The following is a 26,616-nucleotide window of genomic DNA, read 5'->3' on the forward strand; positions in this document are numbered from 1 at the left end:
CACTGACATAGCACACCCTAAATGTCATGTAAAGTAGAAATGCCATCAAGTAGATTTAGTCAGAGATACACCCACAGTTCATTTTTTATCAGGATAAAAAAAACAAGTGATCATTATCACCATTAATGATGGCCTTCAGAAATGAGATGCCCACATAGTAGGCTTTCATTTCTACTTCTTTATCCTGCCATTCCAAAATCTTATTGGGAAGCCAAAAGAACTTTTAAAATGAGCAACATTTCACTTTTCGCAAGGTTTGTAGAAACTCTGATTTTCTTTTATACAGCATTCATTAAACCTCATTATGAAACTGATTGTTCCAGAGATTTGCAATATATGGTTATTATCTTTTTTTACTATTTGACCTTCCTTCTTTCTGAGCCTATATAAATAATGTACCATATAAGTACCACAAGAGGATTTTACAATCAACTAATTAGTATCACAGAAGAAAGTACATTATTTAATTTTAACATAATGTAAACTTTGGCAGGGATTAAAGAGGAATTGGCTATAAGTAGAGATAAGTCTAAATAATACAGGAATTCCAGATACAATATTGTATAACTACCACCCATAGGGCAGAAATAGGTAACCGAAGGAAGGGACTTTGGTCCCCAAGTGCCCCTGGACTGAGATGCAGATCCTTTTACAGAGGACATGGTTCTGGCCCATGAAGTGGCAGAAGAAGTACTGCAGCGTCACAGAGTTTGCTGGAAGTTCACCCTCTGAGTTGCAGATGTCTCATCAGCGGCTCTCCACAAAAAAATCCCCGAGGGTACTGCTGCAGAGCCAGACAGCGCTCCATAAGCCTTGTTCCTGAGAAGCTATCCATGAGCTCTGGAGCATACGTATTGCCAGCGCCACACCAGGGAAGCTGCACTTACTGCCAGAGCCTTGGAGCAAGCAAACCAGACCAGGATGTAGAAACCCTTTCTCACAATGTCTTTCTTCATCATCTGCTGAGAAAGCTTAAGTTGTCCTTGTTAGGTAAAAGAAAAATATTTAAGGGACCAAGAGACATTTTCATAACACAAGATAAGAGAGTGAATTTGGAGTTAAGAGGGAATAAATGTACAACCAGCCCAGGATTTTACTGAAAGAAGAATGCGATAAATTTGAAGTTATTACAGAGACCCAGACTTGAGGAATTATGTAATAGTTGAATATGAACTGAAATGTCTGCCTGTGTGCTTGTTGCTGAATTCTAGCACTACCACAAAAAGGAAAAAAAAAAGTCATAATTTAGCTCACTAAGTTTCTGCAGATGTTAATGGGAATAATTAAACTAAATTTGCCATTTCAGTTGCGTACTGTATCAGTCCATACTGTTGAGACAGTGCTATATTTAAACTTAGCCGTTTCTTATAAATAGGATTAGTTATTTTAAGTGAATAAATATTATGGAGGTGCTAGTAGGAAAGCCATTTCACAGTCAAGGAGAGGCTCAGTAATATATATTTTTGACAAATCCTAATTGGCCAAATTATCTTCAGTTCAGTCGCTCAGTCATGTCTGACTCTGCGACCCCATGAAACACAGCACGCCAGGCCTCCCTGTCCATCACCATCTCCCAGAGTTCACTCAGACTCACGTCCATCGAGTCAGTAATGCCATCCAGCCATCTCATCCTCTGTCGTCCCCTTCTCCTCCTGCCCCCAATCCCTCCCAGCATCAGAGTCTTTTCCAATCAGTCAACTCTTCGCATGAGGTGGCCAAAGTACTGGAGTTTCAGCTTTAGCATCATTCCTTCCAAAGAAATCCCAGGGTTGATCTCCTTCAGAATGGACTGGTTGGATCTCCTTGCAGTCGAAGTGACTCTCAGTCATGGTGTCTCAGTCTTCTCCAACACCACGGTTCAAATGCATCAATTCTTTGGCACTCAGCCTTCTTCACAGTCCAACTCTCACATCCATACATGACTACTGGAAAAACCTTAATTAGACTGCCTTGACTAGACGGTCCTTTGTTGGCAAAGTGATGTCTCTGCTTTTGAATATACTATCTAGGTTGGTCATAACTTTTCTTCCAAGGAGTAAGCATCTTTTAATTTCATGGCTGCAGTCACCATCTGCAGTGATTTTGGAGCCCCCCAAAAATAAAGTCTGACACTGTTTCCACTGTTTCCCATCTATTTCCCATGAAGTGATGAGACCAGATGCCATGATCTTTGTTTTCTGAATGTTGAGCTTTAAGCCAACTAAATTATCTTAGTCAGCTCATAAACATGATTCTCAGAAAAGTTCTACATAATTTTCATCATTTCTCAATAAAGGGCAAAATACATTGAGAGACGTACATCATGTGAAGTATTATTGGGAATTTTCCCAAGAGTTTCCCAAGTGTTCAATGAGAAGAGGACTTCAACATAAAATTATCATCCAATTCATAAGCACTTATTGTTCTCCATTGGGTCAAAGAGGTGTGTGTGTATGTGTAAAGCTTTGTAAAGTGTTTTAATTGAAGTAAGTTTTACTTAATTGAAATAGTATAAAATAATTACAGTTTAAAAGCAGTTAAACACACTTTTTCTATTTATTGCAAAATGATAAAGACTCTGAAACATCTTCAGTTAGTTAATAGAAGATTCTCAAATCTACACTTGAATTATTTCACATCATTCAAATAAATATCAGAAAAGTTTTTTTTCAGTGCAGTTATGTTAATTATAGTTTAGATTTTAAGTTATAATTTTAAATGAACTAGCCATTATCAAATATGCCACTCTAATGGCAGAAAGTGAAGAGGAACTAAAGAGCCTCTTGATGATGGTGAAAAAGAAGAGTGGAAAAGATGGCTTAAAACTCAACATTCAAAAAAACAAAGATCATGGCATCCAGTCCCATCACTTCATGGCAAATAGATGGGGAAAAAGTGGAAGCAGTGACAGATTTTATTTTCTTGGGCTGAAAAATCACTGTGCAGAGTGACCTCAGGCATGAAATTAAAAGCCACTTGCTCCTTGGAAGAAAAGTTATGACAGACTTATACAGCGTATTAAAAAGCAAAGATATCACTTTGCCAACAAAAGTCCATATAGTCCATATAGTCGTAGCTATGGTTTTTCCAGTAGTTGTGCATGGATGAGAGAGCTGGACCATGAAAGATGAGCTCTGAAGAACTGATACTTTGGAACTGTGGTGCTGGAAAAGATTCTTGAGAATCCCTTGGACAGCCAGGAGATCAAACCAGTCAATCCTAAAGGAAATAATCCCTGAATATTCTTTGGAAGGACTGGTGCTAAAGCTCCAATACTTAGGCCATCACATGTGAAGAACTGACTCATTGGAAGAGACCCTGATGCTGGGAAAAACTGAGGGCTTTCCAGCCTTTCTCTTGCTGGAAAGACATGAGTTTGAGCAAACTCAAGGAGATAGTAAAGGACAGGGAAGTCTGGTGTGCTGCAGTCCATGGGGTCACAAAGAATTGGACACAACTGAGTGGCTGAACAACACAAAGGACTGAATCTGAAGTTCAGTACTTTGGCTACCTGATTGGATGAGCCAACTCATCATAGAAGACCCTGATGCTGGGAAAGATTGAGGGTAGGAGGAGAAGGGGGTGACAGAGAATGAAATGGTTGGACAGCATCACTGACGCAATGGACATGAGTTTGAGAAACTCTGGGAGACAGTGAAGGACCGGGAAACCAGGCATGCTGCAGTTCCTAGGGTTGCAAGAGTTGGACATGACTTAATGACTGAACAGCACAACAACAAGGTTGAAAAATTACGCTGTTATGTGATAACAATCCAAGAAAAACAGTCTTTTTATAGACCAAAACAGCATAACATTGAATGAAAATAAAAGGATCAAATAATGTAAAGTACAATTTTCATTAGTGGCAAATAAATTTTCTGTTAAATTTTTCTGTTAGTAGAGAGGAAAGAAAATGTATATTTTCTGGACATTTGGTGAAACATACTCATGGGCACTCTGAACATCCTTATGCCTTCAGTTTATTTCTGAAATAATATGAAAAAAAAAAAGACTTAAGCCACTTTCTTCTGTATTGCTATGTTGTTTTCCATTTAAAAAAGAAAAAGATTAAAGGCATAAAACTCTGGCATCTCCCAGTTTAACATTGCTGTGGATAGGTGGAGTGTGTCCTTAGTGCTTTGTAACTTTTAAAAGTACTACTTTCCCAGATAACATCTAATATTTTGGTTTTAATTCTCTACTTTAAGTTGAACTTCGCTTGTTATAATTCTTTCTCTCTTTTTTTAAAGCTTCTCCATGGGTTGATAACAGTAGAACTCCAAACAAGATTGACCTTTATGATGTACGCAGGAGACCATGGTAAGAATGTTTAGATAATAATGAAAAGATGAAAAAGACAAAATAGGTTTTATTTCTTTTTCTTTCTCTCTCTCTTTTTTTTTTTCTTTTGGTGTAAAAGTTGGAGGGACTCGTTCTATTACTAGTGGCAATCTTGTCTGATTATTACAGAGCTCTAGTGTTTTTCTTTCTTCTATACCTATGAATTTTGTATACACTTCTACTTTTAAAAATAAAGTTAAATGAAAATGATGAGTTCAGTGGGTACTGATAATGAATATTGTTGAACTGATTCATCAAATGCATTTGATGTGAACTTCCATTAACTTTTTAGTTAATGTCATCTCTAAATCTCTTTTAGCTTTTAGGGATTTCTGTTGAAATACTCCCACTTCCTTGTAGTAGGGCTCTAACAAAGTGTCCAGATAGAGTAGAAGATAGTTTGCCTCTGGCAGTGAATTAATGAGAACTAGCCCCAAGGAAAGAGCTGCCTCTAGTTAAGGACATATTGCTTAGGTTTCATTTTTCCAAAAAGAAAGTTTAATTGTTCCATCTAAAGAAAATCATCCTAATATATAAGTAGAAGAATATGAAAAAAAGTCATAATTACACTCATTGGGAAATAATTGTTAAACTTCATTTAATTGATTTTTTAAATGTATGTAATGTGTGGCTATATATTTTTTAATGGCTATGCATGTTATTATACAGTATATTGCTTTGTAAGCTACTATTTCATATCAATACCTTTGAGTACCTTTTCATAAGGAATACACTTAACATCATTTTAAAAGAATGACTAAATGGTAAATAATTTTAAAAATCTTCTATTAATGGACATATCAGATATTTCTCACTTTTTGATCAGTTCAGTTCAGTCTCTCAGTCGTGTCCGACTCTTTGCAACCCCATGAATTACAGCACACCAGGCCTCCCTGTCCATCACAAACTCCTGGAGTTCACTCAGACTCATGTCCATCGAGTCAGTGATGCCATCCAGCCATCTCATCCTCTGTCGTCCCCTTCTGCTCCTGCCCCCAATCCCTCCCAGCATCAGAGTCTTTTCCAGTGAGTCAGCTCTTCGCATGAGGTGGCCAAAGTACTAGAGTTTCAGCTTTAGCATCATACCTTCCAAAGAAATCCCAGAGCTGATCTCCTTCAGAATGGACTGGTTGGATCTCCTTGCAGTCCAAGGGACTCTCAAGAGTCTTCTCCACCACCACAGTTCAAAAGCATCAATTCTTCAGTGCTCAGCCTTCTTCACAGTCTAACGCTCACGTTCATACGTGACCACTGGAAAAACCATAGCCTTGACTAGACGGACCTTAGCTGGCAAAGTAATGTCTCAGTTTTGAATATCCTATCTAGGTTGGTCATAACTTTTCTTCCAAGGAGTAAGCATCTTTTAATTTCATGGCTGCAGTCACCATCTGCAGTGATTTTGGAGCCCCCAAAAGATAAAGTCTGACACTGTTTCCACTGTTTCCCCCATCTATTTCCCATGACATGATGGGACAAGATGCCATGATCTTCGTTTTCTGAATGTTGAGCTTTAAGCCAACTTTTCACTTTCCTCTTTCACTTTCATCAAGAGGCTTTTTAGTTCTTCTTCACTTTCTGCCATAGGGTGGTATCATCTGCATATCTGAGGTTATTGATGTTTCTCCTGGCAATCTTGATTCCAGCTTGTTTCATCCAGCTCGGTGTTTCACATGATATACTATGCATAGAAGTTAAATAGCCAGGGTGACAATATACAGCCTTGACGTACTCCTTTTCCTATTTGGATCCAGTCTGTTGTTCCATGTCCAGTTCTAACTGTTGCTTCCTGACATGCATATAGGTTTCCCATGAGGCAGGTTATTCCCATCTCTTTCAGAATTTTCCTCAGTTTATTATGATCCACACAGTCAAAGGATTTGGCATAGTCAAAAAGCAGAAACAGATGTTTTTCTGGAAATCCCTTGCTTTTTCCATGATCCAGCAGATGTTGGCAATTTGATCTCTGGTTCCTCTGCCTTTTCTAAAACCAGCTTGAACATCTGGAAGTTCGCAGTTTACGTAATGCTGAAGCCTGTCTTGGAGAATTTTGAGCATTACTTTACTAGCATGTAAGATGAGTGCAATTGTGCGGTAGTTTGAGCATTCTTTGGCATTGCCTTTCTTTGAGATTGGAATGAAAACTGACCTTTTCCAGTCCTGTGGCCACTGCTGAGTTTTCCAAATCTGCTGGCATATTGAGTGCAGCACTTTCACAGCATCATCTTTCAGGATTTGAAATAGGTCAACTGGAATTCCATCACCTCCACTAGCTTTATTCGTAGTGATGTTTTCTAAAGCCCACTTGACTTTACATCCCAGGATGTCTGGCTCTAGGTGAGGGATCACACCATCATGATTATCTTGGTTGTGAAGATCTTTTTGGTACAGTTATTCTGTGTATTCTTGCCACCTCTTCTTAATATCTTCTGCTTCTGCTTCTGCTTCCATACCATTTCTGTCCTTTATCGAGCCCATCTTTGCATGAAATGTTCCCTTGGTATCTCTAATTTTCTTGAAGTGATCTCTCGTCTTTCCCATTCTGTTGTTTGCTTCTATTTCTTTGCATTGATCACTGAGGAAGGCTTTCTTATCTCTTTTTGCTATTCTTTGGAACTCTGCATTCAGATGCTTATATCTTTCCTTTTCTCCTTTGCTTTTCACTTATCTTCTTTTCACAGCTATTTGTAAGGCCTCCTCAGACATCCATTTTGCTTTTTTGCATTTCTTTTCCATGGGGATGGTCTTGACCCCTGTCTATTGTACAGTGTCACAAACCTCTGTCGATAGTTCATCAGACACTCTATCTATCAGATCTAGTCCCTTAAATCTATTTCTCACTCTCACTGTATAATCATAAGGGATTTGATTTAGGTCATACCTGAATGGTCTAGTGGTTTTCCCTAATTTCTTCAATTTAAGTCTGAATTTGGCAATAAGGAGCTTATGATCTGAGCCACAGTCAGCTCACGGTCTTGTTTTTGCTGACTGTATAGAGCTTCTCCATCTTTGGCTGCAAAGAATATAATCAATCTGATTTTGGTGTTGACCATCTGGTGATGTCCATGTGTAGAGTCTTCTCTTGTGTTGTTGGAAGAGGGTGTTTGCTATGACCAGTGCATTTTCTGGCAAAACTCTATGAGTCTTTGCCCTGCTTCATTCTGTACTCCAAGGCCAAATTTGCCTGTTACTCCAGGTGTTTCTTGACTTCCTACTTTTGCATTCCAGTCCCCTATAATGAAAAGGTCATCTTTTTACGGTGTTATTTCTAAAAGGTCTTGTAGGTCTTCATGGAACCGTTCAACTTGAGCTTCTTCAGCATTACTGGTTGGGGCATAGACTTGGATTACGGTGATATTGAATGGTTTGTGTTTGAAATGAACAGAGATCATTCTTTCATTTTTGAGATTGTATCCAAGTATTGCCTTTCTGACTCTCTTGTTGACCATGATGGCTACTCCATTTCTTCTAAGGGATTCCCACCTGCAGTAGTAGATATAATGGTCATCTGAGTTAAATTCACCCATTCCAGTCCATTTTAGTTGACTGATTCCTAGAATGTCAACGTTCACTCTTGCCATCTCCTGTTTGACCAATTCCAATTTGCCTTGATTCATGGACCTGACATTCCAGGTTCCTATGCAATATTGCTCTTTATAGCATCGGACCTTGTTTCTATCACCAGTCACATCCACACCTGGGTATTGTTTTTGCTTTGGCTCCATCACCTCATTCTTCTAGAGTTATTTCTCCACTGATCTCCAGTAGCATATTGGGCACCTATTGCGCTGGGGAGTTCCTCTTTCAGTATCCTATCATTTTGCCTTTTCATACTGTTCATGGGGTTCTCAAGGCAAGAATACTGAAGTGGTTTGCCATTCCTTTCTCCAGTGGACCACATTGTATCAGACCTCCTGACCATGCCCGCCCGTCTTGGGTTGCCCCACAGGGCATGGCTTATTTTCATTGCGTTAGACAAGGCTGTGGTCCTAGTGTGATTAGATTGACTAGTTTTCTGTGATTATGGTTACAGTGTGTCTGCCCTCTGATGCCCTCTTGCAACACCTGCCATCTTACTTGGGTTTCTCTTACCTTGGACATGGTGTTAGGATTCAGACAAATTATAAGACACATAATGGACAGTTCAAAGAAATATATTTAAAGCTTTTTAAATGCTCTGTTAAATGTCCTAGTAGTAATTTACATTAATACCAGCCATGTATAATATTACCAGATGCTATTCATCCACATATTATTCTTGTTAATATTTCTCCAGGTTAGTGGCTATGGTGCCATATGTTGCTGAATGGAGGCGAACTGTCTGCCATCATGTGATTTAGGTTCAGGAACCAATTGTTTTGGCAGAAAATTAGAAATTAGGTCCTAACTAGAAGAGACAGATGAAATTCCGTCCTCTCATTTCCCTATGGAGATGCGTGCCAGGACCATTTGTCAATATGCTAGACATGATCTAGATGATTTGCCTTTCATTGAAATAACCCAGCAACCCTACCCTTTTACCTTCTGACAGAGAAGCAAACTTGAATGCAACTAAAAATTATTTTCCATGACTGTTTAATCCTGAATAGTTACTAACTGTGCTGAATGTTGTCTGAAAGTTAATTGGCACGTTATCTGGCAAGCTTCTGAGAAGTTAGATTTAGAGTGATGGACAATAAGTAGAACACTGAGTTCAGACTCAGGTCTTTTTGTTAGGGAAGGCAGGCCCCTAGTTCCCATCAGTCTACAGCCAGGCACGATGTGCTTTGGGGATTATTTACCTTTAATTAACTTTATGTCTACAGTGACTAAGCTATTCTCCTAGAGTTTCTTTTCATACACAGAGTTTCTGAATCTATCGGATTGGGGCTTAGTGTGATAATCAACATTTTGTACTGACTCTCCAGGTGACTTTTAGATACTGTAAAGTTTGAAAACCACTACTTGAAACTCTTAGAAATAACATTATATATTGCTCTGTTTCTAATTACTTTATTGTCTCTTTGTATTTCCCTTAATTTGATACTGCTTTTTCACTTTCCTAGACTACCTATTTATTTTTGTGGGAATTTTGTGTGTGTATATTTAAATTAATGACATAATCTTATTATTTATTTTTGTTATTATTCCTTAGAGTGAGTTTTGAAAACTGTGGTCAGCAAAATGGAATTTAGGATAACTTTTTTCCACCCTTAGGGAAATACTCTTCCAGAAGTTAATTTCTTATACTCCTAGTATTAAAGCACATCTCTTTTTCCTTTGTTATAAATACTTTTAAAACATACTTTAAATATTATACCTCTGATATCTCTATTATGTTAAATATTGTGTTTTTAAGTTGATGTTGCAGAATCATGAATTAAATAGTATTATCTACCCAGATAGGAAGGACATAGGGTCATGCTTGGAAAATGTCTCAGAGATCAGTAAATAGCAATTCAACAAATATCAGTGTTTGAGATTTTACAAGAGAAAAAAAAAATACTCATATGAGTGTATTTGTTTCAGGTACATCCAAGGAGCTGCATCTCCTAAAGACATGCTTATACTGGTTGATGTGTAAGTAGTTAAACATTACATTATTTTTTATATACTGAGAATATAGGAAGGGTTTTTGGTAGTAGTAATAGTTTAAGACTAGAAATAGGTGGGGAAGAAAAAAAACAATTATAATTATTATGACTTTGTCTATATGCAGACAGAGAAATCAAGTTAAGACATAACAAAACAAAGAAAAATTCTCTTGTTGAAAATGAGAGGAATCTTTGTCAAAATTAAAAATTATGACTTTGTTCTGAAGTCTAAGCTTTTTGAAAAATTATTAATTTGCTTCCAGCGTTTTGCTTGTTAAACAGTATTAAAGTACATGGTTGCTGAAACCAATCAGTTTCTGCTACCAAAAATGTAGAATTGTTTAGATGGCACTTAGTCACTATTGATCCAAATATCTTTTAGGGATTGGTCACAAAATAGATTACTACTAGATATATTACATGTCCATACTGGAACTTTCTCAAGGGAAACGCTGAAATACAAGAAAAAAATTCATTAGTTTTTATACTGGCTATTTGTCACATTGTTTCAAGTTAAGTATGTGTGTATAATCTTCCAATAAGATTGAAATTGACATTTGAAACTGTAGAACATAGAGAAGACAGTTTCCTGCCATGAAGATTCAGTTTTTAAGAGCAATACTACAGAATTAAAAACATGAGGTATAAAAGCTTTTATTATTTTCCCTGAGAGAAAAAGATTATATCCTCATCTGTTCTTACTTCCCTGGTGGTGCAAAAAGAATTTGCTTGCAGTGCAGGAGACTTGAGTTCAATCCCTGCGTCAGGAAGACCCCCTGGAGAAGGGAATGGCAACCCACTCCAATATTCTTGCCTGGAGAATTCCATGGACAGAGTATCCTGGCAGGTACAGTCCATGGAGTTAGAGAGATTTGGACATGACTGAGAAACTAACACTTTCACTTTCATCTGTTCTTTGCCACTGGAGGTAACAAAATATCATGTTTTATAGGCAACTAAATGCATTTCACAGTATATTGTCAGCATTTGAAAATTTTTCCATTATAACCTGAAGTAAACAAGTTTAAAATCTTATAATCTTGCCTGAGAAAGAGACGATAAATGAAGTCAACAAATATAACTTAAATTTAAATTTCATTTCATTTGTTAAAATGAGTTTAAACTTCATCTTTTTAAATTAAATTATTATAGATTTTGTACATTTGCTAATCCTTGATAGTCTTCTGGAAATATAAATCTAAATGGGAATGCAATATGTTGTAATCCTATCGGATATATGCTAATGTCCAGGCATAATTTCTTATATTAAAGTATTTAGAATGCATAAAGTCTACTGAAGTTAAAAATAAATGTGCATGAGGTTGTAATTTCAAAAAATTATTTCAACTTAACTAAACTGAGAGTATCTTATATACAATGTGATGATATAGAGACAAAGATTATTAAGACACGGTTCCTCCTCTCAAAGATGATTCAAAGGTATTAGTGAAATGAAACCATATTCACAAATAACTTAAAACAGTTATAGAAAGTGCGAGATATAAAGTATGACACAGCACTGAAGGAATATATAGGTGAGAGAGCACATTTCAATTTGAAGTGTCAGGAAAGATTTCAGTAAGGAGATAAAATTAGAATAGAATCCTTATAGCTAAGATTTAACAAGGCAGGCATGGAAGGGAGAGAAAATAGAGTGGAGTTTCAGGTGGGAGAATTGATAGAAGCAAAGGGGCATTGTTGAGAACATATAGAGGGACTGTATAGAAGGTGGAGGTAGGAGAGAGAGAAGACAATGAAACTTTCTGAATGCAGGCTTTTAAGATTCTTGGATGTATTGTAGGTAACTATTTTGTAGGTAGGGCTTCCCTGGTGGCTCAGTGGTAAAGAATCTGCCTGCTCTCAGGAGACACAGGTTCACTTCCTGGGTCGGGAAGAATTCCCTGGAGAAGGAAATAGCAACCCACTCCAGTATTCTTGCCTGGGAAATCCCATGTACAGAGATCCTACGGGCTACAGTCCATAGGGTTGGAGAGTTGCCAGATATGACTTAGTGATTAAACAGCAACATTTTATAGGTAACAGAGGTGGATGAAGATATGCTGCCAGAATTTTCACCTGTTAGCACGGGGCAGGCAATGGCACCCCACTCCAGTACTCTTGCCTGGAAAATCCCATGGACGGAGGAGCCTGGTGGGCTGCAGTCCATGGGGTCGCTAAGAGTCAGACACAACTGAGCGACTTCACTTTCACTTTTTACTTTCATGCACTGGAGAAGGCAATGGCGCCCCACTCCAATACTCTTGCCTAGAGAATCCCAGGGACGGGGGAGCCTGGTGGGCTGCACAGAGTTGGACACGACTGAAGTGACTTAGCACCAGCAGCAGCAGCAGCACAGGGCAGAGAAGGAACTAAGAGATGAATGGTTGTTACTCTGGCTCTGGATCTTGAGGTGGTAAACACATAAGCTAGAATGGAAAGAGGATGGAGAGAATACTGTAAAGTACAATGAATAACAGAAGTTGTCTGAATGGGAAGCAAAGTTGAGAGGGAGAATGAAATTGAATGACTGAGATCTAATGTGGTTGATATCAAGGGCATATATAGGAAAGAAAAATAAGTTTGGGGACTCATGTGTCATTGTGGACATTGAACCCATAGTCATTTAACAGCTAGAAAAATAAAACTGGGGAAAAGTTAGGAGCTACAAAAGTGAATACAAAAGATACAAAAGTGAAAGTTAATTGCCCAGTGGCTAGAAAAGATTGAAGGCAAAAGGAGAAGGGGGTGGCAGACGATGAGATGGTTAGATAGCATCGCCAATTCAGTTGACATGAATTTGAGGAAACTCCAGGAAGATAGTGAAAGATAGGGAAGCCTGGCATGCTGTATTCCATGGGGTCGCAAAGAGTTGGACATGACTTAGTAAATGAAAAGCAGCAACAGATTGCCTGGAGATGCACCACACAAATAGGTGAGGTCATCCAGGATCGTAAAATATATAAAGACAAGATAAATGATGACTAAATCCCTGAGAATATCTACTTTAGGAATAAAACAAGGCATTGTCTTTACAAATCTATTATCAAATTCTTATGCTGCTATATAATAATTGTTTAATCAAGTCAAATAGTGGGCTCTTAGAGCAATGACTGCATTATATTAACCTCTGTAGCCCTCACTTCTAAATTGGCTAATAGAGCTGATATTCAGTATATATTTCTCGAAACAGTGAATATTCAATGAATATCTGTAGTTTCTTAAAATTATCACTTGAAATGTAATTTTCATCCTTGTAATTAGAAATAAATACATTCTGATGCTTGTAGCAAAGAAAGACCAAATTTCTTGTAATTTATTTCTGCTGCTGCTGCTGTCACTTCAGTTGTCCGACTCTGTGTGACCCCATAGACAGTAGCCTACCAGGCTTCGCTGTCCCTGGGATTCTCCAGGCAAGAACACTGGAGTGAGTTGCCATTTCCTTCTCCAGTGCATGAAAGTGAAAGGGAAGTTGCTCAGTCGTGTCTGACTCTTAGCGACCCCATGGACTGCAGCCAACCAGGCTCCTCCACCCATGGGATTTCCCAGGCAAGAGTACTGGAGTGGGATGCCATTGCCTTCTCCGAATTTATTTCTACTTGCTATCCAAAATAGGACTTTTTCTAGTACTGATATTTTAAAGACAAAATTATGTTAATATTATATAGTGTCAGTGCATAAGTTGCGTTTCCTTAGGGTGTCTCATGTTGACTAAATGCATAATCATTAACATGTGTGGATCCGTTTTTTGTTTTAAAATAGGAGCGGGAGTGTTAGTGGATTGACACTTAAACTGATCCGAACATCTGTCTCCGAAATGTTGGAAACCCTCTCAGATGATGATTTTGTGAATGTAGCTTCAGTAAGTATATGATGATTGCATTTTTGTTGAGTTAAATCTAGAATTTTTATCTCTCTCTGATTTTAACTGTCTGATTGTGTTTTGTCATAGATAGGCTGAGATATTTCTGGTCCTATTACAAGACTGTCTTACTAAGCTGTTCTCTCTTGTTACTCATTCTCCTATTCACACCAAGGTCCTTTCTCAGTGTTTGTGCCCATGAGACAAATGATTAAAGCAATTAATATGAAGGGAAAACATTATATATATATTCTCCTTAACTCAGAGGAGCTTAAAAAGCTGACATGCACCCCTGTACTCATTGATGTCATTTTAACTCCCAATAAATATTGACTTTGCAGTATAATTGTATGACTCTTCTCTGTTCATTATAATTCTCAACTTTCACACTGGACATATGTCCATAATGTAGTATATTTTTAAAGTTTATTTTTTATTATTATTAACATGAGAACTAATAGATATTTGAATGTGCTTTCTTAAAAGTCTTATTTCCAGGAACCATTTTAGACCTTCCTCTCATAAGTAGAGAGCTTTGAATTCTGAAGCAAATAAAGCAGGACAGAATGAATGTTACTGTATCTCATTTTAATTCATAGTATTTTGGCAGAAAATTTCATGACTGTGCACTGGTTGATTTAATTTCATGTTTGAAGTGGTTGTATTCATAGAGGTGAAAGTAAAGAAGAAGTAAGTGTGGTGAGGTCATTTTGTATTGAACATAAGAGAATGGCTCTGCCTCTGAAACCACGTGGGAGGAAGTTAAAGCAGGTGGTTTACAGTCAGTTTACTCCCTTCACTGGAAGGGCACCCACTGGAAGAAAAACATAGTCAGAGGAACGGAGTTAATCTCGTCAACCAGAGCCTCAAGTAGCTAGATAAATTGTTTACTAAGGGGAAGACCAATTACTTTGAAAGTGCTTTTAGCGGAATATTCGTAGCTAAGGGTAACATAGGGCTTCCCTTGTGACTAAGCTGGTAAAGAATCTGCCTGCAACGTGGGAGACCTGAGTTCAATCCCTAGGTTGGGAAGATCCCCTGGAGAAGGGAAAGGCTACCTATCCAGTATTCTGGCCTGGGCAATTCCATGGACTGTATAGTCCATGGGGCTGCAAAGAGTCAGACGCAACTGAGGGACTTTCACACACAAGGGTAACATAAATAGAACTCAAGATCAGTGTGGCAAGATGGCTTTAAAAATACCTAGTAGATAGTATAACACTCTGGGTAATAAACTGGAAAAATTTCATGATTTAAATACTCCCACTATACAAGGAACCCTGCAAACCTCTTTTGAGACTTATTTCATCTGGCCCCAGAAGAGTGTCTTCAATACAGTAAAAGAGGATCTGGTGTATTAGTTTTCTAAGGCTACTTAACCAGAATGACGCAGACTGGGTGGCTTAAACTGAAGAAGTTTTTCTCTCACAGTTCTAGAGAGTGGAAGTCCAAGGTCGTGGTGCCAGCAGGGTCAGTTTCTCCTGAGGCCACTCTCTTGGCTTGCAAGCTGCTGCCCTCTTGCTGCCACTTCTTTGGTCATCCCTCTGTGCAGACTGATTTCTTCTTCTTATAAGGACACCAGTGATATTGGTGTCAGATGCTCTTACCCTGATGGTCTCATTTTTTTTTTTCCATGTGTCCCCTCTCTCTTTTTTAAAAATTTATCTGTTCTTTAACTGAAGGATGACTGCTTTACAGAATTTTGTTGTGTTTTGTCACCTCATTAAAAAAAAATTACCTATGTTTACTATTACATTTGGAGATAGTAGGGATTAGGACTTCAGCACAGGAATTTGAGAGGGAGACAGTTCAGCTTGTAACACCTAGGAGCTGCCCTCCATGCCCAGTTCTTTCTATGTTTTATCTGAGCTTTTAGAAGTCCTTTAGCTTATCCAAGAAAGTATTATTCATTCAGTCATGTCCAACTCTTTAAGACCCCATGGACTGTAGCCTGCTAGGGTCCTCTGTCCATAGACTTCTCCAGGCAAGAATGCTGGAATCACTATTCCCTTCTCCAGAGGACCTTCCCAACCTAGGAATCGAAACCAGGTTTCCTGCATTGTAGGCAGATTCTTTACCTTCTGAGTGACCAGGGAAACCCTAGCTTGTTTATATCCTTGATATTATTAGTAAAGTTTGATACTGCGTAAGAGCTCTGACTAATGTTAGTCTGATTTTACAACCTGACTCAGTGTGTTAGCTCATAACATATTCAACAAAATGTGTAGAAGTAAAATGTAATGGTCAGTCTCTGAAATAAATTGATTAGAGAAGGTAATCAATTAGTTTAATTTATTCATAAACATATTTATTATAACTGCATTAGAAAGGTTGTTAACAAAATGTTGTTTGGCATAGCAAAAGAGGAAATTATAAAAACATTAAATTCAGTACAGATTTGGCATATCAAGTGAAACTTATATAAAACCAGCTGCCATTATACATGATTAATGTCTCAATATGGCTTATTCCTGACTCTTACTCATGGATTCCAATGTAAATGGATTTATTTGTGACATGATCCCAAGAAACACAACCAATTAAAGGAAGTGAGACAAGGAAAGGAAGGAAACCAATTAAAGAAATTAAAAGGAACTCAATCCTGCTGAGGAACTCTAGAAGCTGTGTAGTATATGAACTGTTATTCTGCCTCGAGGTCATGTGAACTGGGGTTTGTGAAGTGTGGGTCATGTGACGTGTGTGCCAGCATTCCATATGGGTGGAGATAATAGACTCCAGTCACAGAGGGAGAACCGAAACAGAGAGTTGCAGGTGAAGGTAGCTAGAAACCTGTCCAGAATCCACTGTATCCAGTTAATAGTCCTTAAAGATGGCATCTAACATGTCATTCAAGACCAGTGTTTCCTCATTGATTTTTGTTATGTGGATGGTCTAGCCATTAATGAAAGCAGGGCCTTCAAGTCCCCCACTATTACTGTATTACAGTCATCTTTCCTTTTGTGTCTGCTGATATTTGCTTTATGTATTTAGGTGTTCCTATATCGTGTGCATAGTTATTTACAAGTGCTGTATTCTCTTGTTGAATTGATCCTTTTACTGTTTAAAAGTTCCTGACAAGTTAACCATTGTCTTTTTATGAGTGGATGCAGTCTTGTGCCAGGACATCAGTGGACTTCATGCCATCGTACAAAGTATAAACTGCATCTTGACAGACAGCATTTTAATTCAAAGACTGAAATCTCCAAGTTGGAGCTTTCACATACAAGAGACTATCCCAATGTTGTTTTTTTTTTGTTTGTTTCAGACTGGCAGTTCCCAAGTGATGCATTATATCATAGACCCAGTGGATTCTGTGGTCATTTGTTTATTGTTGGACCTCCTTTACCATAAAATAGATTGCTTTATTTGAGGCGAGGTTATGCAACATTCTATAATGATAACCCTTCATGATAAATCAGACAATACAGAGGATTATCTTAGTGGATGAGGAAATGTAAACAGGAAGAGGGACACTTAACTGAAATATGTATCAATAACAAGTAAAACAAAATTGACCTTACCCCATTCCAGAATTATAAAGACTGGTTATAACCTGTTTGATATCAAGTTGTTAAATGTCTTTTTGAAGAGTGATACTGTATTGAATTCTCACCATTGGATAATTTTCAGTGGGCTGGCCATTCACCATTGGCAATAGGTATACATGCTAGGTGAGAAAGAGCCTATATTTTTAGGTCCACATAAATTCCCTCGCTCTCTGCTACCTGGTTATGGAATTTATTTGCAGTTCATACATACAAAGGCTGGATGACTTCCCGTGGACAAATCCTCCTCCCCACCCCATTATTTAGTACCTCCTCTGTAATGAATGTTGTCCAGTAGTGACTGATTTCAAACAGACGTCTGCACATTTGATGCCTGTTCCCATAGATTCATCCTTATGCTTCTTCTCCAGAACTCTTTGTCTGGGGAAGGTCTTCCAGTCTTGATTCTTCAAGGGCATTGGCCAACCAGCCAAGCCATTTGCCACTGTGCAAGAGTCAACGTGTTTTTTTATCTGTCTGCTTACTCCTCCTTCACACCAAGTTAATGCCCCGGTGGTTTTTGCCTCAAAACCCATCAACATCCATTCCCTGGCATGTTCTCTCACTATCTGCTGATTCATATTAAACAAATATTGGGTCTCTTTTGCTGCGTATTTTCTTCTGTTAACCTGGAACAGAGACTATTTTTCCAGGTAAGCCATGTTGAGACCTGGTCTGTGTGTTGCCTAGAACCGTGAGGAAGATGAGCTCAGATATTGAGGACAGCAGGCTTCATCATGTATGGTCTCTAGCATGGAAAAATTACTACGCTCTAAGGGGAAGAGGTTACTTCTGCCTATTCAGAGGGTATAGGGGAACCTGGAAGTTCAGTGTTCTCAGTCCTATTCATTGGATGTCCTCATTTTCCTTTGAAATATTTCATGAGGTGGGATTTAATTACAAATGGCTTGTATGGAAAGTAATTCTGGGAAAGATTTAGACAAATGTAAGAAGTAAAACCAAAAAAGAAGAGAACTAACACAGAATGGACTACCAAATAAGTTACCACTCAGAGTGAATAGAGCTGCTCCTTGGAAATTCTGAGAACCAATGTAGATTGCATGAATTGAAATTATTCTTTTTTTCCAAGTGGACGATATGTTAGAGCATTTGAAGTTAATGATGGTTCCTAGTGTTCCCACGCCACCTTGGGCACAAGCAGAAAGCTCCCAGAAACCTTGTGCAGTTAAATTTGGGATGACATGTGTGGAAATGTGGGTGGGGCACCAGTAGCATCTACTTAAGTTGAAACTGAACAATACTTTTAAAAGTATGTTTTAATAGACTTCCTGACTAAACAATAGAGATGAATTTGAATGAATTTTATGCTTTCAACATTTAGCCAGAAACTAATGATTCTTTCCTAACTAAAATAAAGAACTTAGATGGAATTAGTGATTGACCTTTGCTTTTCCTGAAAATATAGTTGTCAATGTGTGTTTCTTTAAAGAGAGTTGTTAACTAAGTTCTTTTGAAACAAAATTGCAAGATGTTTCTTTGTGATCTCTGTGAATCAGGTTAATACAGACTTTACTGATGCATTGATAGCTCTCTGACAGCTCACAGTAAATCCTTGCTGGGGCATGCTCGCATGATGTAGCTTGAATATGTGACTGAAAGCATGTAAGTAAAGTAAATATGTTGCTTTTAAAAAGAACTCTGCATGCATTTGATATGGAAGTAATGTATCTCAATATCTCAGGTTAAAATTATGGAAATATCTCAGTTACATATTCAAAAATAGGGAGAAGAGTGATATTAAAAGATGTACAATTCGTGCAAGTTCTAAGGTAAATATTGCAAAAAATATTTGAAAGATGAAGTCATAGTGATTTCACACTCTGCTCCTAGAGAAATTTATTAGTGGTCTTAGTTCCTAGTATAATGGCTTGTTTGGTTGAGATTCATTAGTATAATTTCTTTATTTTAGTGATTTATGGCTGTTATTTACCATAAGGAGATACTTTTGTCAACTATACTCTGATTTTTTATTAATTATATATTTTTGTTTGCTTTTGTTATCTGAGAAAAACAATTAGTACATTTTCAGAATTGAAAAGTCACTAAATGATAATAACTTATATTATTCCAGACATAAATTTGTTCTTCAGAAAGTAAATACAAACAAGATCTAAAGTAGATATTTATCACTGTTTATCTAGTTTATGTATTAATCCTCAATTTCATCATATCATAGTGAATTATTAGAGTTAATTTTTCTTAACACTGCTCATGATGTGTAGGGAGTGGTCTACGTGTTTTTAATAGTTACTCATTTGTTCTCTACAACAACCTTGTAAGGGAGATAATATTACTGACGTAAACTTTAGAAAGGAAAGGAAAGGAAAGTGAAGTCGCTCAATCGTGTCCGACTCTTTGCGACCCCTGGACTGTAACCTATCAGGCTCCTCTGTCCATGGGATTTTCCAGGCAATAGTACTGGAGTGGATTGCCATTTCCTTCTCCAGCGGATCTTCCCTACCCAGGGATCGAACCCAGGTCTCCCGCATTGTAGACAGACGCTTTACTGTCTGAGCCACCAGGGAAGTCCTTTATAAACTTTACAAAGAAATAGAAAATGTAGTTTGCTATTTCCAGTGTATTCTCTTGGCAAAACTCTGTTGGCCTTTGCCCTGCTTCATTTTGTACTCCAAGGCCAAATTTGCCTGTTACTCCAGGTATCTCTTGACTTCCTATTTTTGAATTCCAGTCCCCTATAATGAAAAAAGTATCCTTTTTGGGTGTTAGTTCTAGAAGGTCTTGTAGGTCTTCATGGAACCATACAGCTTCTTCAGCATTGCTGGTTGGGACATAGACTTGGATTACTGCGATATTGAATGGTTTGCCTTGGAAATGAAGAGAGATCATTCTGTCAGGGGAATTTGTAATTTCCTTGGTTCTGTCTTGTCGCAACAAAACTTTGAAGCAATGGACAGACGAGTGTTACAGCCCTCAGATGGACCAGTGTTACAGCTCTGTGTTACAACTCCGTTTTATTTAGAAAGTAAAGGAAAATACATCCTCGAGGCATGAGGGCATGCTAACCCAAAAGACGCAAAGAGAAGACAGTCCCCTGGCTCAATTTTGGCTCCTCTTTTTATATGTTTTTTTTCTTTTCCTCCGAACCTGCCCTATGTAAATTGGGCTAGCCAGGAGGGCTGTTTGTTTTACCTGAGATCCTCACTCTGGTCCTCAGACCTTACTTTGTACTATTTTTTGCGGGCTTTTCCCTTCTTTGTCTTTTAGCCACCACCATTTTGGACTCCTTTTTCCTATTCTAATGACCTAACAATTCTGTCTTTTTGAGATTGCATCCAAGTACTGCATTTCAGACTCTGTTGACTATGAGGGCTACTCCATTTCTTCTAAGGGATTCTTGCCCACAGTAGTAGATAAAATGGTCATATGAGTTAAATTCACCCATTCCAGCCCATTTTAGTTCACTGATACCTAAAATGTTGATGTTCACTCTTGCCATCTCCTGTTTGACCACTTCCAATTTACCTTGATTCATAGATCTAACATTCCAGGTTCCTATCCAATATTGTTCTTTACAGCATTGGACTTTACTTGCATCACCAGTCACATCCACAACTGGGCGTTGTTTTTGCTTTGGCTCCATCTCTTCGTTCTTTCTGGAGTTATTTTTCCACTGTTCTCCAGGTGCATGTTGGGCACCTACCAAGCTGGGGAGTTCATCTTTCAGTATCCTATCATTTTGCCTTTTCATACTGTTCATGGGGGTTCTCAAGGCAAGGATACTGAAGTGGTATGCGATTCCCTTCTCCAGTGGACCACGTTTTGTCAGAACTCTCCACCATGACCTATCTGTCTTGGGTGGCCCTGCACGGCCTGGCTCATAGTTTCATTGGGTTAGACAAGGCTGTGGTCCATGTGATCAGACTGTTTAGTTTTCTGTGATTGTGGTTTTCGTTCTGTCTGCCCTCTGAGGAATAAGGATAAGAGGCTTATGGAAGCTTCCTGATGGGAGATACTGACTGAAGGGGAAACTGGGTCTTGTTCTAATGGGCAGCACCATGCTTGGTAAATCTTTAATCCAATTCTCTGTTGATGGGCGGGGCTGTGTTCCCTCCCTGTTGTTTGACCTGAGGCCAAACTATGGTGGAGGAAATGAAAGTAATGGCTACCTCCTTCAAAAGGTCCATGCACAGACTCACTGCCCCCGTTCTTGCAGCAGGCCACTGCCAACCCACACCCTCACTGAGACCCCTGGACACTCATAGGCCAGTCTGGGTCAGCCTCTTGTTGGGTCACTGCTCCTTTCTTCTGTGTCCTGGTACACAGAGTTTTGTTTGTGCCCTCCAAGAGTCTGTTTCCCCAGTCCTGTGTAAATTCTGGTGGCTCCATGGTGGGGAGTGGCAACCTCCTCCAAGAGGGCTTATGCCACACCAGGTCTGCTACACCCAGAGCCCCAGCCCCTGTGGCAGGCCACTGCTGACCCTTACCTCTGCAGGAGACACTCAAAACACTCAAAAGCAAGTCTGGCTCAGTCTCTATGGGGTCTCCTGGTGCTCATAAGGTTTTATTTGTAGTAGCTTTTCTAAGGGAGAAGCCAGGATTGGAGCATATCCATCTTCATTTATTAGTGTAGGTTTATCCACAAAGTTATGTGACTGGCTTCTGAAGGAAATTGTAAAATCAGTTTACTAATTTTAGTGCATATCTGATGTATTTAAGTAAAATTCCAAACTATTAGAATTCTTAGAAATTCAAAAGTAAAGTATGATTAGGTTATGAAAATGAGGAGAAATGCTTCTTTTAAGTCTAAATTTATTATTAACTTTTGAAGAAGAAAATTATGCTTTGATAGAGGAATTCTTTTAAGAAATCTGCTTTAGTTTACTTGAAAAAGCATATATGAATTGGATTATTATAATTACAAATAAATACTTAGACATTGTATCTGGATTATACATTTTGCTTAGGTATCTTTTTATAAATGTATTTACCTCCTTTATCATATGTCCTCTTGTTTCAATCAAACTACCTAGATTGTTATTTGCATTTATATAGTATTTAATGTCAAAAATATCAACCTCATAATTTAAAAGAAATTCTTCAGTTTTATTAGTTAGGTGAAAATAAAATACCTGAAAGCAATACATATAAAGAGAATTAATTCTTATGCAACATTTGGGTCAAAGGAAAATAAAATCCTATTTCTATCTTTAACAGATAAGCCTTTCTCATTAAATAGAAATGTAACAATCTAATGATGTAGAGATTCAACAGGAAATAAAACCTACTAACACAGTTATAATCTCCTGGACTGTGTGTGTGTGTAGGCATACAGATGTGCCTGTATATGTTTTTCTTTCTGAAACTATTTGAAAGTCTAAGAAAGAGATATTACAACTTTCAGCTTTAGTAACTTCAGGGAGGCATAATAACAAGGCACTGAGGAAACATGGTAGTGATTCTGTAACTTCGACAATAATCTTCCCACAAAGCCTGCATGCATTTCTCTTCATCCTCATACCTAAGATCATGTCTGCCATCCAGAGTTAAGATGCAATCTGTATGAACTCTTTCCTAGCGTTGCCTAGAACCACCAGACAGAAAAATCAAGCAGCTTCTCACCTTCAGGCTTATATATCTAAGTTTCTTTTCTTTGAGACCGGTAATTTTTGTGCTTCAATCACGCATAGGATGTCAAAACAAATATTGCATCATTTCCTAGTGTTTCTGTAATCTCCAGGGCTGTTCTTTGTTACAGAAAGGAAGCCTGCTGTTAGGCAAAGCTTTAATGCACGCATAATGTAGCTGTTTTCCCACTAATCCAGTTATATGCTTTGATAGAAGTAAGTGGTAGATGATAAGAGCAGCAATTCAATCACAGCATGTTCTGATTTACAGGCAAAATTTCAAATGTTGACACAAAGAGGGGAATTTGTTTATGAAAGTGAGCAAGTTTGACATTTTAGGAGTAAAATACTGCAAGCCAGTGAAGGATGAAAAGAAGATATAAGCTGATGGTGGGCAATATATAAAAATTAACAACTGAAGAAGATGGTCTTGTGTTTCAAAAAAAAAAAAAACCACGTATCTTTTTATTTAAGAACTAGATTGAAATGTTATTTATGATATAGTAAATCTGTGAGTCAGTTTTCTTGTAGGAAGCTTTTCTAATTTATGGTCATTATAAAATGCTATCTAAATGTTAATTTATGATTTAGTAAATCTTTGAGTCAGTTTTCTTATAGAAAGCCCTCCTAATTTATGGTCATTATAAAATGCTATCTTTGATTACTCATCAAAAGAATAATTAAAATATAGTTCCTTATATTTGCTATTAGTTGTGCAAGATAGCCTTTTAAAAATAAATAAGTAAACTCTACTCTGCCCAGTTATAGTCATGAAGCAGTAGGTCTAGAGGTGACAGTCTGTAAACGCCAGGGCAAAATAAGATGTGCGACCCCAGTGCCTTAAGGAGGCTGGGAAGGGATGATCATGATGAAAGGATCCGGTAATAGTAGTCAGGCTCACCTCTGGTAAGTGTCCTCTGTCCTAACCTTCTCACAATCCTGCCTCTTAGATGGACTCACAAAATTGCATACAGGTAATACAGTTGGCTTCCCTGGTATCTCAGCTGGTAAAGAATCTGTCAACAATGCAGGAGACCCAGCTTTGATCCTTGGGCTCAGAAGATCCCCTGGAGAAAGAAATAGCAATGCACTCCAGTATTCTTGCTTGAGAAACCCCATAGACAAAGGAGCCTGGTGGGCTATAGTCCATGGTGTCACAGAGTCAGACATGACTTAGTGACTTCACCACCACCATGTGAGCTTATACAGTCAACCTAGGGCCTAAGATATTAGCTCTTTTCCTTCTCTTTGAAATGGACAGAATCATATTTAACTTGCCACCCTTTGTTGAGAGCCAAATGGAATAACATATAAAGTGCTCTTTTAATTGTAAACATTTTTCTGGTTATTATTTTTGTTATCTTCCAACACTTTTCTACCAACCATTAGCAGACAGTTCTTTGTGAATATGTCACACTTCTTCAAGTCTGAGCATTAATAAATTTGCTCAGGTTTATATACATTATTGGATAAGTACAGATAGAGAGGTCTCCCTCCTCAGTAGAGATTTACAGTGCCTAGTAATTAACATATTGTCAATCCGTGGAAAGGAGGGATGAGTCAGCTGTCAGCAGCCCCTAAAGAAAATCAGGACTTCTTCATCTTGCGATCCCTTGCCTGAAACATACCTACTGCTTATGCATGACCCCTGGCCCTCTTCCCATTCCTCTGTGGGGATTTAAGATGGCACTCTGGCTATTGGTACTGCGATTGGTATTGCTGTGAGTAATAAGCAGCAGTCTTTGCTCTCTGACTCAAAAAGCTTCCATTTTTCTGTCAATATCTGTGAAACTATAGGAGGATTACTCGTTAACTTGCAAGAAGGATAAAATCTCAGAAACTTCCCAGTTCTTGGCTTGACAGTTTAACACCAGCTAATGTCAGAGTGGGGGTTTGTTTAAATATCAAATCACAGTGTATATGCAAGAAAGACATGATTTGGATTGTTCACTTTCCTATGTGATTTAAATTTCAGGTTTTTTTTTTCTAAAATATCCTTGAGTGTTCCTAGACAAGGGCATGCTTTTCTTAGATAGGAACTTTCCTCTCTGCATATGACAGTGAGCACATTTGTTGGTTATGGCACAAAATTTAAATTTAAAAGTGATTTCTCCACCCTTGCAAAACAAGCTCTGTTTGCCAGGATTCAAGTATAATAAAAGACGTTTAGTATGCCGATACAATTATATGACAAATGAATTTGAGGAGAGTGATTTCATTTCATGTCTAATAAAATAGTCATCCGTCTAGGAAAACTTGATGTTGATTCATATCTCCTTTATGTCAGTGAACAAGAATATTGTCATTTATGCCCTTCCTATTTAAAGTGAGGTCTCTGGCCAAGCAGCCTGAGCAGCACCTGCAGCCTGTAAGAAATGCAGAATCTCAAACTCCACCCCAGACTTAAGGAGCCAGAATCTGCATTTAGCTAGTCTCTCAGGTGATTATTAAGCAATGAGTAAATCAGGGTACTTTAGGGAGGTGCTGTGAGCGAAGTCATTAGACTTCGCTATTGAGGCACCTGTCTGGGCCTTGTTATGACTAATCATGCTTATCATTGTCTTAGAATTTGACATCTTTGTAATTAGAATTACTAGTACTATGGAAATTTGTGAATATTTTATTTTATAGCCATTTGCTTTTTGGAGGAAAGTATTAAAAAAGAGCAGAAAGAAGGAGTAGAATTATGTTCATTAAAGGAACCAAAGTTTTCGTTCTTTTATATACTTGTACTTTTAAGGGAAAAAAGAAATCTGAATCACTGTGCTGTACACTTGAATACAAGTAAGTACTTGTACTAAGTACTTGTACTTGTACAATATTATACTAAGACAATATTGTAAATCAAATATATATCAATTTTTGATACTTACTGATTGATTGCTTTACAGTGTTGGTTTGATTTCTGTCATACATCAACATGAATTATCCATAGGTTTATGTCCCCTCCCTGTTGAATCTTTCTCCCACCTCCTGCCCATTCCCCCCATCTAGGTTAGTACAGAGCCTCAGTTTGAGGCTCCATGAGTCATACAGCAAATTCCGATTGGCCCTCTATTTACATATGTTAGTGCATATGCGTCCTTGCTGCTCTCCATTCGTCTCACCCTCTCCCTCATCTCCTCTACCCTTGTCCATAAGTCAGTTCTCTATGCCTGCATCTCCACTGCTGCTCTTGAAGCAGGTTCATCAGTACCATCCTTCTAGATTCCATGTGCAGTGCTATGCTTGGTGGCCTAGTCATATCTGACTCTTGCGACCCCATAGACTGTGGCCTGCCAGGCTCCTCTGTCCACGGGATTCTCCAGGCAAGAATGCTGGGGTGGGTTGCCATTTCCCTTCTCCATCTAGATTCCATATATATGTGTTAATATACAATATTTGTTCTTATCACTTCATTCTGTATAATGGGCTCTATGTTCATTGACCTCATTAGATCTGACTCAAATGCATTCCTTTTAGTGGCTGCATAGTATTCCATTTTATTTATGTACTGCAGCTTCCTTATCCATTCATCTGTTGACAGGCAACTAGGTTGCTTTCTTGCCCTGGCTATTGTAAATAGTGCTGCAATGAACATTGGGATACATGTCATTTTCAGTTCTGGTTTCTTCAGGGTATATGCCTAGAAATGGTATTGCTGGGTCATATGGTGGTTTTATTCCTAGTTTTTAAGGAATCTCCATCTTCCATAGTGGCTGTATCAATTTACATCC

The 26,616-nt window shown here is 38.2% G+C and overlaps 1 protein-coding gene across 22 annotated transcripts in view; it reads left to right on the forward strand.

Annotated features, from left to right (window-relative positions):
- CACNA2D1 (calcium voltage-gated channel auxiliary subunit alpha2delta 1) overlaps window positions 1-26,616 on the forward strand; it is a 540,433-nt gene that overhangs the window by 402,866 nt on the left and 110,951 nt on the right. For all 22 annotated transcript variants that reach the window (XM_060414594.1, XM_027968542.2, XM_027968544.2 and 19 more), the window contains 3 exons: window positions 4,230-4,299; window positions 9,826-9,876; window positions 13,650-13,749. In XM_060414594.1, the coding sequence (XP_060270577.1) occupies window positions 4,230-4,299; window positions 9,826-9,876; window positions 13,650-13,749 (221 nt within the window). The remainder of the gene's footprint in view (window positions 1-4,229; window positions 4,300-9,825; window positions 9,877-13,649; window positions 13,750-26,616) is intronic.

The sequence above is a fragment of the Ovis aries genome, chromosome 4 (genome assembly GCF_016772045.2).
Source record: "Ovis aries strain OAR_USU_Benz2616 breed Rambouillet chromosome 4, ARS-UI_Ramb_v3.0, whole genome shotgun sequence".
NCBI classification, from domain to species: Eukaryota; Metazoa; Chordata; class Mammalia; order Artiodactyla; family Bovidae; genus Ovis; species Ovis aries.